The sequence below is a fragment of the Henckelia pumila genome, chromosome 2 (genome assembly GCF_033568475.1).
Source record: "Henckelia pumila isolate YLH828 chromosome 2, ASM3356847v2, whole genome shotgun sequence".
Taxonomy (NCBI): Eukaryota; Viridiplantae; Streptophyta; class Magnoliopsida; order Lamiales; family Gesneriaceae; genus Henckelia; species Henckelia pumila.
In genome coordinates, this window is record NC_133121.1 from 94,922,191 (window position 1) to 94,939,406 (window position 17,216).

General features: G+C 36.5%; 3 protein-coding genes across 7 annotated transcripts; 1 reads left to right on the forward strand and 2 right to left on the reverse strand.

Moving 5' to 3' along the window:
• Positions 1 to 5,417: 5,417 nt before the first annotated feature.
• On the forward strand, positions 5,418 to 9,973 carry LOC140880900 (DNA repair protein recA homolog 1, chloroplastic). Of its 2 annotated transcripts, XM_073285758.1 has the most exons (13): positions 5,418 to 5,749; positions 6,699 to 6,790; positions 6,927 to 7,002; positions 7,416 to 7,478; positions 7,632 to 7,761; positions 7,888 to 7,973; positions 8,070 to 8,195; positions 8,331 to 8,435; positions 8,524 to 8,580; positions 8,760 to 8,822; positions 8,904 to 8,980; positions 9,063 to 9,135; positions 9,442 to 9,973. In XM_073285758.1, the coding sequence occupies exons 1-13, from the start codon at positions 5,522 to 5,524 to the stop codon at positions 9,547 to 9,549; spliced, it is 1,284 nt and encodes a 427-aa protein (XP_073141859.1). In that variant the 5' UTR covers positions 5,418 to 5,521; the 3' UTR covers positions 9,550 to 9,973. The 2 variants fall into 2 exon arrangements, with proteins under 2 accessions (XP_073141859.1, XP_073141858.1); XM_073285757.1 differs by lacking the exon at positions 9,063 to 9,135.
• Positions 9,974 to 10,024: 51 nt separating this feature from the next.
• On the reverse strand, positions 10,025 to 13,445 carry LOC140880811 (high mobility group B protein 10-like). The gene is made up of 6 exons (XM_073285605.1): positions 13,008 to 13,445; positions 11,887 to 11,965; positions 11,137 to 11,299; positions 10,982 to 11,050; positions 10,553 to 10,858; positions 10,025 to 10,382 (listed from the first exon to the last, which is right to left on the reverse strand). Exons 1-5 carry the CDS (start codon positions 13,154 to 13,156, stop codon positions 10,608 to 10,610), a joined length of 711 nt encoding a protein of 236 aa, XP_073141706.1. The 5' UTR covers positions 13,157 to 13,445; the 3' UTR covers positions 10,025 to 10,382; positions 10,553 to 10,607.
• Positions 13,446 to 13,648: 203 nt separating this feature from the next.
• Positions 13,649 to 16,698, reverse strand: LOC140880812 (GPI-anchored protein LLG1-like). Of its 4 annotated transcripts, none has more exons than XM_073285608.1 (4): positions 16,457 to 16,698; positions 16,116 to 16,237; positions 15,966 to 16,026; positions 13,649 to 14,555 (listed from the first exon to the last, which is right to left on the reverse strand). In XM_073285608.1, the coding sequence occupies exons 2-4, from the start codon at positions 16,204 to 16,206 to the stop codon at positions 14,150 to 14,152; spliced, it is 558 nt and encodes a 185-aa protein (XP_073141709.1). In that variant the 5' UTR covers positions 16,207 to 16,237; positions 16,457 to 16,698; the 3' UTR covers positions 13,649 to 14,149. The 4 variants fall into 4 exon arrangements, with proteins under 4 accessions (XP_073141709.1, XP_073141708.1, XP_073141707.1 ...); XM_073285607.1 differs by having other exon boundaries at positions 13,650 to 14,555; positions 16,347 to 16,476; XM_073285606.1 differs by lacking the exon at positions 16,457 to 16,698 and having other exon boundaries at positions 13,658 to 14,555; positions 16,116 to 16,449.
• Positions 16,699 to 17,216: the final 518 nt, after the last annotated feature.

Genomic DNA, 17,216 nt, shown 5'->3' on the forward strand with positions numbered 1-17,216 from the left:
TGCCATTTTCTTTTGAAGCACGACACTGCATTCTTCAGTCAAATTCACAACTTCATTCTCTAGCAGCCTCCTCTTCTTGGACATCACCTCCTTGATGAACTTCGCATAATTCGGCATTTGCTCCAAAGCATCAGCAAAGAGGATGTTGATGTGAATTTTCTTGAAAATCTCCAAAAAATTGGAGAACTGCTCATCTAAATCTTTCTTCTTGAACCTCTGTGGGTAGGGGAGTGAAGACTTATACATCGGTTTCTCTTCAAGTTCAGGCTTCTTCTCTTCTACTGCTTCCTCTTTCTCTACATCAGCTGCATGTTCCTGGACTCCAAATTCTTTCCCACTCCTCAACTCTATGGCATTACACTGCTCCTTTGGATTTACCTTAGTGTTGCTCAAAAACTGACCTCTGTTGTTATCATTCAAGTCATTCGCCAACTGCCCAATGCTAGTCTCCATAGATTGCAATACAGCACCCATGTTGTCCATGTGCGTCTCTAAGATGTCCAGGCAAGTCTCAGTCCTCGCCATTCTTTTACCAGATTCCTGCACAAAAGTACTAACCACATCTTTCAAAGAAGGCTTACCCTCATCCTTGTTTGTATTGAACCCCGGAGGAGGATTCAACACATTTTTGTTGTTAGCATAAGAAAAATTTTCATGATTACGCAAGCTAGGATGGTAAGTATTAGGGACAGGGTTACCTCGATAGCCTCCATAACCTCTCTGATTGATGTATTGGGCTTGTTCATGATAGTGAGATTCATCCACCGCACCCGGAACACCTGCTGCTGGTTCTATAATACTCACTTTATTCAACGCAGCTACCTGTGTAGTCAGGGCAGATAATTGAGCGGTAATCGATGTGAGAGGATCCACTGCATACACTCCAACTGGCTTCTTAACTCCCATACGCTCAGATGGCCATTGAAAACTATTGGTTTTCATCTATTCCAGCATATCATAGGCTTGAGCGGGGTCCTTTGCAAAAATAGTACCTCCAGAAGCAGAATCCACGTTCATCCTCATAGGCGCATTCAGTCCGTTGTAAAACCACTCGATCTGTTTCCAATCTGCAAAAAATGGGGTTAGGAAAACGTCTAATTATTTCTTTGTATCTTTCCCACGCCTCATAGAGCTGTTCAGTGTCCATCTGCCTGAAGGTGCTGATTTCGATCTTCAATTGGGTAGATTTAGCAGGTGGAAAATATTTCGTAAGAAATTTTTCGGTCATCCCCTCCCAAGTAGTAATGCTTCCTAGCGGCAGTTATTGCAACCAACTCCTTGATTGATCCCTGAGAGAAACGGAAACAAGCGTAAGCGTATAATATCCTCAGACACACAATTAATTTTTACAGTATCGGTTATCTCCAAGAAAGTGCGTAGGTGTAGGTGAGGATCAATAGTGGGGCTCTCATTAAATTTGTTATGTTGAACCATGTTGATCAAAGCCGACTTCAGTTCAAAATTGTTGGCGTTAATGGTCCCTCGAGCGATTCCAGAATAGTGAGCCTGGATCGTCGGCCGAAAGTGATCTCTAATTGGCATCAGGGGAGCTTGATTTACATTCTCTTCAGCCATTCTATTGACTTTTTCTCTTCTAATTCTTCTTAAAGTATGTGCAGTGCGCTGGATCTCTGGATCAAACAGTAAAGAATTCGCACTTTGAGATCGTCGCATAGACTGCAATTAAAAATAAGAAGAAATAAATTAGTAAATTAAAATAAAATTTAAAAAACTCTAAATTAAAATCTAGACTAATTGGTAACAAGGCTAAAAAATAATCAAAATTTACTCCCCTGCAACGGCGCCAAAAACTTGTTGTGAAAATTGCTCGCAAGCGTACGAGTGTCAAGTTTTAAAATAGTGATAAAATTAAGTATCGATCCCACATAGAGTAAATTGAAAATATTCAGTTCTTGTAATTAAAATAGTCCAAACTTTATCTAAAAAATCAATATTTGAGAATTTTGCAGAAAAATAAAATAATCAATGAGTTTGTTTTTGATAGCACGCACACAACTTTCAGATAAAAATCAATCAGAGAAAAATGTTCTAGAGGTATAGATTTCACCTGGTTTCAACAACAATCAATCCTAATTAATTAATCTACCATTAAAGGCTCTGATACCAAGTTAGAAATACAAGTTTAATAGATGAATGATTCCATTTCTCAATGAATTTACAAATACAAAAATCTCGTATATATTTACAAAGACGATAGCCAAGATTTTGACATGCGTCACAATATCTAAAAGTTTGTTACAACAAATTAACCAATGCCTCTGTTCTAGAACAATCCATCGAGAGAGTAATCTTCTATCCCAAATGTACTGCTGTAAACTTTTCATGCATGGGCTGATTTCTTTTGGCTTTGAGTTTTTATCTTCTTGAAGCATTTTGGGCTTTGTTAGACTTTTATCTTTGTGGGTTGTAGATTCTTTATCTACTACTAATACTTAGCTTTTTATCTTATATTTATTACCTTTTGTTTGAAAACAATGTTCTCTTGTAGCAAAATACTCATTATCTGGTCAATACCCTGCATGGTCATTCTTTTTTGTTTGATTTAATTATTTGCTTTGTTTTTCCATTGCATCATTTCATAACTCGAAGTGTGTATAGTGTTTATATTTTTCCGAACACACGTGTTTAAATATAAACCATGAAATCAGCTAAGTGACATTGACATTCCCGAACATAATACGGAACCGTGTCAACAATCCTGAGCACACACAAAATAACAATGAAATTGGCTATGTAAAACTGGCTTTCCCAAACAGAATGTTGATTGGTCTTAACAATAACGAGCACATGAATTCCATGCAAGAGAATCCGAGCCCGAGATAGATGTCTGGGCACGTATGTCTTGAAACGAGTCCAATTAATGATACCAAAACTTTACCTCGATTTCGATCTGGTAGAGCGGATCTTTCAATCTTTCAACACACGGGTCAGATCGGGTGAATAGTGCTCTGCACAGATGAAAACAAGTTTAGGGAGCACCGAAGGTGTGTTTGGCGTGACCCCTCCGATGCCTAAAGTCAGTGCTCAAAAAATGAAAAACGTAATAAAATTGAGAGATCAAGAGAATATGAGTGAGTGAATGTATGAGAAAAGGTGAATGTGTAAAACCATAAGAGATACCTTGTATTTATAGATGCAGAATGGGTCATTACCTCTTATGAGTAGAATTCTTGTTGGAATAAAACTCTCTACGGGGTAGGAGGCTGATCCCAGTAGGACTCGGTTACCATAGCAGTTAGGACTTCGAGCCGACTTGGTAGTCTCATCGTAATACTGAGTTTATCGATATTTTCCACTATGTCGTGGAGATCTCCAAGTGTTTCAAATATTCTCACGTTTTTAACAAGATTTCCCTTGTTGGGCTTGGGTCGGGCTTTTTCCCTACCCAGACAAGGCTCGGCCCAATGGGCTCAGCAGCTTGGGCTTTAACCATTGATCGAGAAAATAGTAATACAGAAAATAAATGCTAATACATCTATCAATTAAGCTCGAATAAATAGCAAGTACACACATCAAGTAATAATATAGTGTATTAAGTACGAGTATCATCACACATAGATTGATGTATGACAAATTTATCTCAAGTATAATTCTTTAGTTATTAAAACAATATAGAGAATTAATCAATAAACTAAAATAAAAGGATGAAACAAAAGTAATATAAATAAATTAAGTTCAGAAAATAAATAAACGATTGTTAGATCTCGGTTCACCTACCCCTTAATCTTCTCTAATGGTTGAATTTCAATTCTCAAGCCGTGCTTTAGACGAAATTTCCTAATCTATCAATATACTCTGTCGAGCTATATTAATTTAATAAAATTGCCAAAATGCAATAATCAAGTGTCCTTGTGTTATTTAACAATTGCAATCGCATTAATGAACCATGGAATCCTCTACCTTTCAACCTATTGGAGTATGACTATCAACATTTATCCAACCTCATTTGTCTATGCAAGTTGTAGATCCATGAATTATATTACTCTATCACGTTACAAAATCTCCTTTCGATATCAATTATAACATATAAAATCACTTCGAAGTTTATCAATCTTTGAAGATTCAATAAACACGATAATATAATCAAGTATACATAAAAACCAAATTCAATCTTCAAAAAGAAATCAAAACATAGTTTTGGGGGTAAGATCTCCTAAATCTCAACAAACAAAATTAATCTAAGGAGAAAAGGAGAAAATCGCTTCTCTGTGGTTCTTCACATCTCGTCCCTCTTCACGTTTTTCGTTCTCTCTTTTGCAACTGCTCGTCCCCTTGGTTGCGTGTCAAAGTCCTCTATTCCATGTCCGATTATTCCCTTTTATATGTCCTTGAATTTCGTTGAATAAAACCCAACGAATCGAATCATTAAAACTTGCGAAACTCTTAATTCTTTTTTTATGCACAGTAACGAAGCGTTGATTTTTTCCAACACATGGCGCTGCAGCGCCCTCTTTGCAGCGCTGGGAAGCCGTTTGTTCCGCCTAGGCACGATAAATTTCCGCCTAGGCGGAAATAGTTCTAGTTGGGGCTTCCAAATAAACCTTCCCGATCTTCGATTTCCATCTTTTTCTTACAAAAAGTCTTAAATGAGCGAGTAGAAAAATGAGGATACTATAACATTCGAAAATGATCCTGTGATCGGAGTGTACCACGAACACGATCGAAACTGATCAAAGAGCGAGTAGAAAAATGAGGATATTATAACATTTTTCTTTTGTTGTTTTGCTAGATTTTATTTTAGTCTTTGCACTACTGGAAGTTATTGGAAAACTGCTGATTTATTTTAAGGATTTTTATTTTATTTTATTTTCATCACTTTTCCACTTTTAAAAAAAAATAGTCAGCAATTTAATTTATTTTAAATTATATTAATTTTAATTCCTTAAGAAAAATAAGGACGTTAAATGAGCTGTCGGGTTCGAGTCGGACCATACCCAATTTTTTTTAGGGGCATGAAAACTAATGTTAGCAAAGAGCGATATCGATTAAATGTTTTTTTTTGTTTTAGTGAAACATTAACACTAGTTTTAAATGGATGTTTTAAATTTGAATTGTTATAAGGATACATGAATACTTTTCTTATTGATGTAAGTCAATAATGTTTTATATTATGGATTGCAAATAATATTACTCAATATATACTAGTGTCTCAATACACGCGATGTAGGCTTACAGTTGGAATTCGAAATAATTGATATTAATTTTGTACATAATTTTTAAATTAAAAATGATATCTAAAAATTAATGATATATATGGATAAACGTTTTTACAAATTTATTAAAACAGCCCATTTGTTTGATGACCCAAAAAATAGCCCTGTAAATCGGACCGGTCCACTTCGAAGGGATGGGCTTCATCGACGAGATGAAAAGAAAGCTTCCCAAAGAAGATTCTGAACAAGCAAAACTCGCGAGCAGTGAACACTTCCTTCACTTTGCCTGCTTCTTGCCATTGCTCTCTGATTGTTCGTATGTTACTTTGATATTTATTTAATCGGCAATGGATTTGGTTTTCTCGTTAAAAATCCAGTATCTGTCCTCAAAATCCAACCACTATGGCTCACCAAGCTTCTCAAATGCTCCTTTGGGTCAAGGTTTATCTCGAGCCTCGCCTGCGTCCCGCGTGGGAAGCAGGTTTTCGGCGAGGAAAATACGAGTTCGCGCGGAATTTGATGGGAAAATTAACGGGGCCCTTGCAAATGACTTCGACCCTCGTTTTCTTGACCGGGTTAGTGGCCAGTATGGTTCCCGTTCCCTAAGACCTTGATGATATAATTTTCGTGAAAGTTTAGTTTAAACTTGAGAAAGATTACATTTTCCTAGTTCATTTGGTTTGTTGCAGTCCCTGTATGAATAATTATGAGGAACCAAATAGGCTTAAAAATTTATTTGTTAGAGCAGAGGTTCTTTTTATTAGGCAAATGTTAAAATATATACTTTTGTTTGGTTTTGTAGTATTTTTCTTGTGAAATCGTTTGTTTAGTAGAAGAGTTTTTCTAAAAACATCCAACTGGAATAAGTTCTTTGGGTAACTTAATTATGGAAGTCTTAGGAGTTAGGATCTCTGCTCATATATGTTAAATTAAGCCACTCTTGTCCTGGCTCATTGGCATAATATTTTAGTTATGCTAAAATAACTAATTTGTATCTCACTCTCATATGTATGCCACAGAGAATATTTTAATTAAATATTTTGGAAATCTAGTATTAAATATTATGATTTGACGCAGAAAGAATAAAGCAAGTTTAAGTCGAACCCTTGAAAATTTAGTAAATGACGCCAACTTTCCATGTTATTTTATTTTTGCTAATATCTACATTTTCCATCCTCTGATTGGTTCTTTATGATTGTGGACATATCTTGCAAACAAAGGTGAGTGGCAGATCATTGATAGATTTAAAAAATTGCTCTGACCTTTTAGTCCACCAACCTGAGCTAAGCATGGTATCTGGAGATCGTTCCATAATGGTAGACTACCATGAGAGTACAAATTGTAAGATATGAGATTTTGTGTTTCATATAACCAAAGCAAACAGGGGGAAATTTGTCTTGAAATTGAAATTTGATTCTACACTGCAGGCATGGATGGAGAGCTTGTAGTTTCGTTAGAATACAAAGATAATCTCGTAATATTTTTGTATTTTTGACTGTTGCCAAGCTTATATTCTTATGACAGCAAAAAGCACTCGATGCGGCTATGAACGACATAAATAGCTCTTTTGGGAAAGGAAGCGTTACAAGACTGGGAAGTGCTGGGGGAGCTCTGGTGTAGGTGTTTTTCATGAATGTCAATTAACTTTATGAATCTGACTCTACCCCTATGTGCATGTTATGAAGATCCGACCAAATGTTTTACATCACTCTGTATGGATTTTCAGTATTTGCGTGCTCTTTTCCTGTGTAGTGAAACTTTTCCCAGTGGCTGCTTGACGCTGGACTTTGCTTTAGGTGGTGGCCTACCCAAAGGAAGAATTGTGGAGGTATGGGTTTGTTTTGCTTACTCCATATCCTCCATAGTCTTTAGCTTAGCTCCTATTTACTGTGCTTTGTATTTCGGTCTGCGGGATTTATAATTTTGATTGACGTAAGGCATGCAGTAGGGTGAATTTAGTTTGACACAAGATGTGGATGGCTAGAGTAGTAGTCAATTTCAGTTTCTGAAGTTGAGCCCAGTGCCTGAGGGTATCAACCCTCAGGGCTAAGACATTTTCACCTTATAACAATGGCAAAACTTGAATGATTGGTGTGATTAAGCCTGAGGATTTGTGGTAAAAGCCTGATAAATTTTCCTCTCTAGATGTGTACTCGTTAGTTTTTAAATTTCCAGACGGAAAATCTTAGCATATTAACTGCAGTTCAGCATGTGACAAATTTTAAACTTTGTTCTTGTCAGATATATGGACCAGAAAGTAGTGGAAAGACTACATTAGCACTCCATGCGATCGCAGAAGTCCAGGTTTAGTATGTGTTTGTTTTACTTATGCCAGCTATTGTTCATCTTATATAATTAAATGCATTTTAGAATCTTAGTTGATAGCATTCTTCATATGCTGGTTTTTGCCCACGATGCAGTATAAAAACACTCGTAAAACTTCTCAATGTTATACAGAGTCTCGGTGGAAATGCCATGCTAGTTGACGCTGAGCACGCGTTTGATCCAGCATATTCAAAAGCTTTGGGAGTTGATGTAGAAAATTTGATTGTTTGCCAGCCTGATAATGGAGAAATGGCACTAGAAAGTAAATCTATTTCCTTGTTAAGTTGCTAAGACATGAATTACAACCTTTTATCCATGACCTATTTTTTTGAGCCACATATATATAGTTCTTCATATACTTCTGGTTTATTTGGTTTCTGTGTGTCAGTTGCTGATCGAATGTGTAGATCTGGTGCTGTTGATCTTATTTGCATTGATTCAGTCTCAGCACTTACTCCACGGGCTGAAATCGAAGTAGGTTGCTGAAGTTGTATTACTCTACATTCTGTATTCTAAGCTAGTGGCTTTCTTCTTGAACATTTAAATTGTTTTGCTATATTATTCGCATAGGGTGAAATAGGGATGCAACAAATGGGCTTGCAAGCTCGACTTATGAGCCAGGCATTGCGTAAGATGTCCGGAAATGCTTCTAAAGCTGGGTGCACGCTTGTATTCTTGAATCAAATAAGACACAAGGTACTTTTGATCAAATAACTGTTATTTGCTTCTAACATCTGAGCAACTGTCTGATCTCTTTCCTGTGAATGTGCTATGCATGAAACTTTTGGTAACAATTCATCTGAATTCTGGTGATATCCGTCCCTAAACCAGATAGGTGTCTTTTATGGAAATCCTGAAGTCACTAGTGGTGGTATTGCTTTGAAGTTCTTTGCATCCGTTCGACTTGAGATACGCCCTACTGGGAAGATAAAGTCTGTAAGCTCAAAATCACACAATTTAATGATATCTCACACTTTTCTACTCAAGAGTTAGTGTTTAGTCGTAAAAGATTTATTTATCCTAGGTTAAAGGAGATGAAGATGTTGGACTTAAAGTTCGTGTAAGAGTTCAAAAGAGTAAGGTCAGTGCCACAAAACCACATGAATGTATATTCCTGGCTGCAATTTGATTCTTTGCTGAATTTAACAATGCCTGAGTGAGTGGAGACATTCATAGCCTGGACTTCTGAGCAATGTCTTTTTTGTGAATGTTTATACCAATGCTACGTAGCTTGGTTTCACCTTATGGTTTCTACAACAGGTTTCAAGGCCATACAAGCAAGCTGAGTTTGAAATTATATTTGGAGAGGGAGTAAGCAAGCTGGTGAGTGTGAAAATTTAGTTTGTTGTTGTTTCTACTCTGGCTTTTCTTGCTCCCGAGATTTTTATACCTCATGCCATTCAGGGTTGCATGTTGGATTGTGGTGAAATGACGGATGTTGTCTTAAAAAAGGGAGCATGGTATAGCTATGGAGATCAGAGGTTTGTTCTGTAGTATGTTTTGTTTGAAAAAAATTAGATAATTGTTGAGTGCATGTTTAACATACTAAGCTATTGAATATAGATTGGGACAAGGAAGAGACAGAGCATTACAGTACCTTAAAGAAAATCCTTTATTGTGTGAAGAGATAGAGAAGGTAACCAGGCTCTGTTTGGTAGTTCTAGAGACTGAATCTTGCTTACGGATTTCGATTTTGGGGGTACTGCTCTGTACGATTGTTTTTAGGACAAAAATTAGCTTTCGTCACTAACCACTAATGGTTCAACAAATTTATCGGATTCAGCCTGCGAACCAGCACAAACAAGAACTTCGTGAATTTCAATCATTTCTTACATAAACAGAGCATAAAGTTTGCATTGTCTTTCTTTACTCCCATGAGTTAAGCCTTTGGTTTCTATATCTATGTAACACAAAAGAATAACTATAATTAGCATACCTGCAGAAAGTTAGAGCTGCAGTGGCTGAAGGTGTTGGTCGAGTGGACTCCTACACGACGAAGCCTTCCCTTCCACAATCCGAAGATGAAGATACGCTCCAAGAAATGTTGTGACATGGATGCATCTTTTCCATCTCCTGCAAGGTTTCTCTCAGAAGATCCATTAAAAATGTTCAATGGACGATGGACGAGAAGTATCATTCGAACATTAGTTGGTAGTGAGAATTCTCCATTCGGGTAGAAATCTACACTCTACAAGCAAAACGACCCTGGGAAATTTTTCATGGGATTCCGCCATTTCCATCGTTTTGGCTGATGTTCATCTTCCCATGGAATGTGGCTCGTGTATTAACTTGCTTGAAATTGGCAAGGAGTTTTATTTAAGCAAATTAAATCTTCATCCCTGGATCATGAACAAAGATTGCTTGGATTGTGAGAAAGACAAAATTGTCTTTCAAATGGTGGTTCTTGCACTAGTGCGTGGAGAAGCCCCACGCAAGATATTTTTCTTCATAAAAAATTCAAAAGATTCATGTCATATTTGCGATCTACTTCTTAATGCTCAAGACTCCACTATCTAGCACTCATAGAAATAATTTTATTCATATAACGTGAAATATAAAAAGTTGGAGTAATGATATTTTGTACAAACAAAAAAGAGCCACACAGTTTGGAAGATACCTAACAAGATTATACTATAAACTATTCCTAACCAACTCATGGACCTCGAGTGATTTTTGGGCGGCACTCCAACAGAAACGAAAACAAAACTCCAAAGCAAAAACAACTTTAATAATATGGCAAAGAAACGTTTTGATGGGTAGTAAAGACCGAGACATGGTATTACTTCTCCGGGATCGACGCCTCAAGCAACGATGATGTGAACCCAGGTAGATTACACATGGTGGGATGATTCGCGATTGAACATTTCACCTTTCCTGATGCACCTGAATACCACCAAAACTGAACTTGAGATGGAGAGAGACTCTCAACTTCAGATCATCAAAATATGCATTCCATCATTATTATAGCATAGATAGTTTCAACAGCAAAAGAATCTAGGGTAATGTTTTGGAGTGGGGGTATCTCATGTCTCATTTACCAATTTAGCACTTACAAAGGTTATTCCAGAGACGCTAAATTAATTGAAATACTTTTTCGATATCCAAAAGTCAGCTCCATAGCTTTCCAATGTTGTCCCCGTCCCCGATACCTTTTTCGCATGCATGGTACTTTTTATGGAAATCTGGAGCAGCATCACAAGAAATACCAACACCTTGAGATGTGTTGGGTGATATGGGAATATGATAAAGGACACCTTTCAACTCCTCGGATCCCAAATTGACTGTAATTAAATATCCATCATCGAATTTCCCATCGATCGTTCCGGTGACTAAGCTACTATCAACCAGGTCAGGACTTGCTGCACAACACATATAAGCACTTTGGTTATTCTATATTACGAGTATGTGACATCAACAATTTGTTTATGGCTCCTAAAAATAGTAAAAATCTTAAAATACACAATTGTTTAGTAAAGACTCACCCAAAACTTGATTTGGTGCAGCACTGTTAAGAGAATGTGACAATGTGAATCCGTTGCTACTCTTGTTTGCTTGATTCATTAATATAAAATAAACATCAATGCATCTGCGTAATAGAAATTACTTCTAATATAATCAAAATCGAGTGTGAGGGTACCAGAAACAGAGACTGATGGTTCTTCTTTACGAAGATAGTAAATCTGCTCAAAATGATGAAGTAGCGACAGATAATATTTTCGCAACACAAATGACGCATTGGTGATGGAGGACGGAAACTTGAAGACTCCGATAATTTCCTTCCATCTACGATCTCTTAGAACCTGGAACATGTAACTGGAAGTAGTTGGGGTCTTGGAGATGGATCAGAAAGTGAAATTGAAAACACGTACATTCCCCACAGCACAAGTCAGATTCAGTGAAATGGTAAAACCTTCGAATTGACCAACACTGTTTTCAAATTGAAACTTTGAAGTTTCTATAAAATAAAAGAAATTTTAAAGTTTCTATAAAATTAGAAATAAAAGAAACATAAATATTATTTTACTACATAAAAAATGACATTTTTTATTTGGGAACTTTGACATTCAAAGTGTTTCACCCATAGGTGTATTAAAATCTGGTATACCACAAAAAAAATCTTGGCCGAGAGATTTTAGACAAACGTTAAAAAAACACAAGGATTGTATCTCATTGAAATTTCAAAAGAAATTTTTAGACCATTTAGAATAATCAGGGGTCATTTAGCATTTACCCTCATTGATATTTAAGGGCCTAAGGGGTCTCATTTCAAACGAGCAGCTAAATGAGGGCTGAACTATGACTAGCAAGTTGCAGGCATTCTACCAATTTTAGTATCAAGCGAAGTGCAGAAAGTGGTCCTTTGTTTGAAAGAGTGAACAAAGCATACTTTTTCAATGCCGCCTCGAGATGTCACCTCCACAAAAAGCAGATGTAGATCTAAACGATTTCCGCCCATGGTGGGGATCCTAATTCCGACAAAAAAAGAACAAAACAAAAGATACACATCACTGGTTAAGTTTTGTAAGTATGATGATAACTGATAAGCAAAAACAATGAAATTAGGACATCATTTGACATAATTCCCAAATTCCCACGAGCAGTCCAAAACCGCAGATCTACAAAACCAATGCTTATCGATGGTGGTCGCTATTCCACCATTTTGGCTTCCATATTTCTGAAAAGAGATTTTAAACTACGAAGAATGGGGTTCTCCACAACTTATCTTGGATATATTCTAAGCTCATATATTTGGTTCAAGAAACAGCTCATATGAAATCATAACCTACTTATGGCATAAGGATAAAGTCCAAAACTTTAAGGCATTGCTTGTTCATGGATAAGGATGACGATGTATTAATAATATAAGAATTATAATTCAATATACTTGGATAAGATAATGGTGCATGACAACAATCCTTAGAAGAGCTTGAGAAAACGTTGGACAAAGCAAGGATGGGTAATCAATAATAAGAGTTATATTCCAAACCAAGCGGTGCCTAGCAGAATGCTTCAGCTGAATGGTTTTCTAGGAAAGTAAAGTACATTATTAAGAACATAATCATAAAGCAAGCCGGCATTAGATGCAGCTTGTCCATCAAATAAAAAGAAGTCAGTCAAACTATAAAGTTCTTTAACAAATTGACGGAGAAAAAAAAGAAAGAAAAGAAGAAGGGCAGACTCATTGCATTAACGCTTCGAAAAATTTACTTTACACGACTATTCTTACCTAAAATGGTTATTATTATTAAATGCACAAACTAAATGAATTGATTCACTAACCAAAAAGACTCAAATGTCAATAAAGTTCCAAGAGAACAATGAATTGGAATCCCAAAATAGCTGACAATTTCAACCAGCATTCAACATTAACACAAAACCATCAATGTCCAACAACCGTAATACCCGTTAACCAACAACATCCAAATGCAATTGATACATCCATCCAGAAGGCAAAGATCACAACTTTAATCTAAATAGTGATAGAAAATGCTAAAAATTCCGAAATACCTGAATTTGGTACCGTGAGAAGAGTGAAAAGCTTTGAGCTTTTGCAAGAAAATATCTGGGTTTTGGAGAATTTCTTGGTATTCAGCTTCGGGTTTGCTGGAAGAAAATTCCTTTGTATGTGGCTTTTCAGATGGTGGGTCGCTTGCCATTTTCACCGTGAGAGTAAATATTGTGCTACAGTATCTTTTCCAAATAGAAATTTCATGAGAATTACAATCAGATGTTTTCCCAAGATCTCATTGTAAGAAATTGCGGCTACGATAAGGTAAATACAAAATTTCAAAATGACCCTTTAACGACAAATTATTAAGTTTCGGTCCATAAAATCAAGGTACTATGAAGTTGTAGCCCTTTGAGTTTTTCACATTGTCAAGGACCAAGTTTTTATACATTTATGTTGAATCAATGGAGTACAAATTTTGTAAACAAAGGGAGAATTTTTATGGATCTGCTGCCTCAAAATTTGACATCGCTAACGTTGTATCAATCCATGTAAAGATGATTCAGTGATAATTTTTTTTTTTTTGAGTACTGTTTCAGTGATAAATTAATGCTACATCTAAATTTTATTTGTTAAAAGATTTTTATCATACATCACAAATATGGAGAAAAAAACACCATAAGCACCTCACTTTCAAATTCTTTTATCTATTTAAATCTTATTCAACCTTTTCTACTCTGCTTACAGAACACATCGTTCTTAGGACAGGATGTGACATAACATATAATTCTATTATGCAATTTTTTTGATTTGCAGTCGTATGCAAATCCGATTTTTTTTTTTTTTATATGTATTCATTTATAGGCGTGATATGCGTCCCAGATTAAGACAATATACTCTTTATTTTCCATATGGACTCGTGAGCTTCACTAGCAAAGCACAGAAATCAGGTACTGTCGAGATTAAAACTGTCCACCAATGCAGCAACAATGAATAAGTGAAGAACCAAAAATCCCATCGAAGGAGATGAGCGCTGAAAGATACTGCTTAAATACAATTAGACATTAGTTCTCACAGAAAATGAAACTCCTATACATAACCAGATAACAGATAAAGAATGTGGGCAATCTCAGAGGAAGAAGAAGAAGAAGAAGATGCGGAGAAACAAACCATCTTCCTGCGAAATGAAAACATGGAAACTTCAAAAATACTGCAGAGTTAATGCCAGTGAAGCGACTATAAGCATTGTTATTGTCAGTAGTTCGCGTATATTCCTGCTGAGATTTTTGTTAGCTGTCTCTGATAGCATCGGCGGTGGAGGCACTTCAGGGCATTCAAGCCCATCTTTCCCTTCTCGGCAGAGACTACCGAAGAGACCTGCTGGATAGTTCCCGTTTACATAAATATAGCTGAACATGATTGAAGCACAATCATTCCTTAAGTCGTTCAAAGAATCCACAAATGGGCAGGCGAACTCTTTAAAGGAAGAACAGCATTGGTCCACTGGGTATTTGGGTCCCTTGCATTTGGTGGTGATGATGGAATAGTTCTGGATCTCGAAGTTTACGGGGCAAGCTGTGGGGAGCAAAACCAGTGTATCAACAAATCTGTTTCATACTTGAAAAGTTAATATCTAGTCTAGTAAAAATGACGAACCCTTTTTTTGGTAAATTGGAACTGAATGGACATAACGATCCATTAAATTCAAATTTCATCTACTTGAGCATAAAATACTGTACAAGTTGTTTGGTGATATGCTACTGATGTCGGATCATAAGAGACAATAAATGCTTGAGAAAATGCCTAGCAATGTTTCAATCTCGTATCACCAAATCTAACTAGGAATTGAATCTTTAGTTTTTAAGATGTACTACCATATGCATATTACAAAGTCACTTCATTGAGAGAAAACCAAAGAGAACATGAAACAGGGGAGGATGCAGCCTAGCCAACACCTTACTCTGTCAGCGATGGAGGTAAAGTAGTCATGATAAAGAAGCACCACCAAAATGTCCCACATGGCGACAACAATGCCACTCTCGCAAGACACCCAAAAAAAAAAGAACGGGACTTGGTGTGTAGAAGCCTAAATTGTATCACCACTATTGCTGGAATAGGCTTGTGCCCGTCTTACAAGATTCACCACAACAGTGGTATCAAGGATCGTGTCTTAGTAGCAATGTTGCCAATTGTTCTGTGTTTCAACAGTCTATCCAACCAACACCCTGTTCTCAATTTCCTCTAAGGGAAGCCTCAAGTTCAAATCTTGTGATTTTGGGGCGAGGTGGGACAGATTCCCCGTGGCTCAATTTTGGAATAGGATAGGCACAATCTGATCTCAGGAACCAAAGGTAAAACTGTTGCGGATTAATGACACTTAAAAGATAGAATACAAAGAATCGGGTGCCAATATTATCGGTTTCAAAGCTGAACCGAATAGTTTTTTTTTTTTTTTTGAATAATTGTAATACTACAGTCTGCAATGAAACAAGGAGCTACCAAGATTGATAGAGAGGGAAAACTTACTGATACTAGTGAAGTAGGGTATACTCCTATAAAAGAATGGATCAGACATATAGTCCCCTTTAAACCTTTAAAGTCATGTACCACTTCAACCGGTGAAAACCCCATTCTTTAATCTCTTTCCCCACCTCAATGGAAAGTTGGAATAAAACCAACATGGACCATTGCACATCCGACTAGAAACACTATAAGGATCAAACAAAGAAGCCAATTTTCAACATCCTTGATTTTTCCAAAACAAAGTCCTAGAAAAATGTTTGCTTTGAATCTTTAGAGGAACATTTCGGCCTAATATGCTTCTCCAGAAACGGTTTGTCACTACCTCTTCTTTTGCTCTCTAAGCAATAATTACTTTATATTAAATTTTTCATCATTTCCAAAAAATAAATTTGTTTTAAGACAACTTATAAAAAAATTCTAACATGATTTTACATTTGCATTAATAATGTATTTCCTCAAAATAAAATTAAAATAAGCACAAGGAACCCAGAGACCTACGTATTTTAGCCTGAAGGAGCCTCCTTTCACCTGAATCGTGGGATCCAAATATACCATCTGCTTCATCATTTGAACGAAAAAACATTAAACTTCCATAAAGAAATAAGCTTTTCACAAATGGGGAAAACGAATGAAAACCCGCAAACCTGGAATGAAAGGAGAAGCTTCGAAACAGGTGGAGAGGAAGAGAAACACAATTACAAAGAGAAAACACTTCGTCCCACTTAAACCCATCATTCTCAAACCATAAAAATCTCCTTCAAGCAAACTAAAACATAAATCCACGCAAATAAAAAATAAAAAAAAAAACCCAGAAATCGCACGTAAAAGAAGGCAATAATTCTCTTTCTAGAGCCGTGAAAATAGCAGATTATTACCCTGACGTAACCGATGTAAATGCATTTATTACGAGAGATGGATCTAAAATAACCCAGTACACCAGAAAGAAAAGTGATGAAATTAATTATTTGTGGGGTTAGAAAGTTACGTCCACAAAGAGTGAAGTAGCCAAATACGGGATAGAGGGGGCCATGCTCAATGCTCGCCAGCGGGTTCCAAACGCGAAGACGCGGTTTTTCCACAGAAACCTGTCACTGTCTCACCAGAGTCCAGACGACTCGTGATATGACCGTCAGAATGGCCAAGTATGACAGGACATTCATCCTGTAGAAGGAGACGGAACAGGATGTTCAAGGTTTTCTGGTTCCACCCCAAGTTATGAAGCTTTGTGTATATATCATAGAAAAGATGCGTTGGTTCATGGAAAATTTAATCATACCCATGGGTTTTACCATACAGATGAAAACACATAATCAAATTATGCGGGCCCCATATAATTGATGTGAGTTCCCATAATTTACATCAATAAAAATGTTCCACTTACACCATGGCATAATACCATAGAATAGGATCGAAACATCCTTGGATCATGAATCCAACCTTTGAAAAAATATGTACCATAGACCGTCAAACAAGGTTAGCACATAAAAATGGTTAAAATAAGGTTTGAGTTATTTGGGCTTTTAATATATCTAATCTAACTAATAAAGCGTGGATCTTTAATGTGCATATATCATTGGGTTTTTCTATTTATTTGATGGGCTTAAATAGAAATTTATGGTGCTCGGATCATACGATGAAGTCATACTATACTATACTCGTTCATAGTTAGAAAACACGATAGAATTTAAAGGACTCGGCAAATCGTGTTGATCTGTAAAGTCAAATCGTACAGACCTACATGAGTA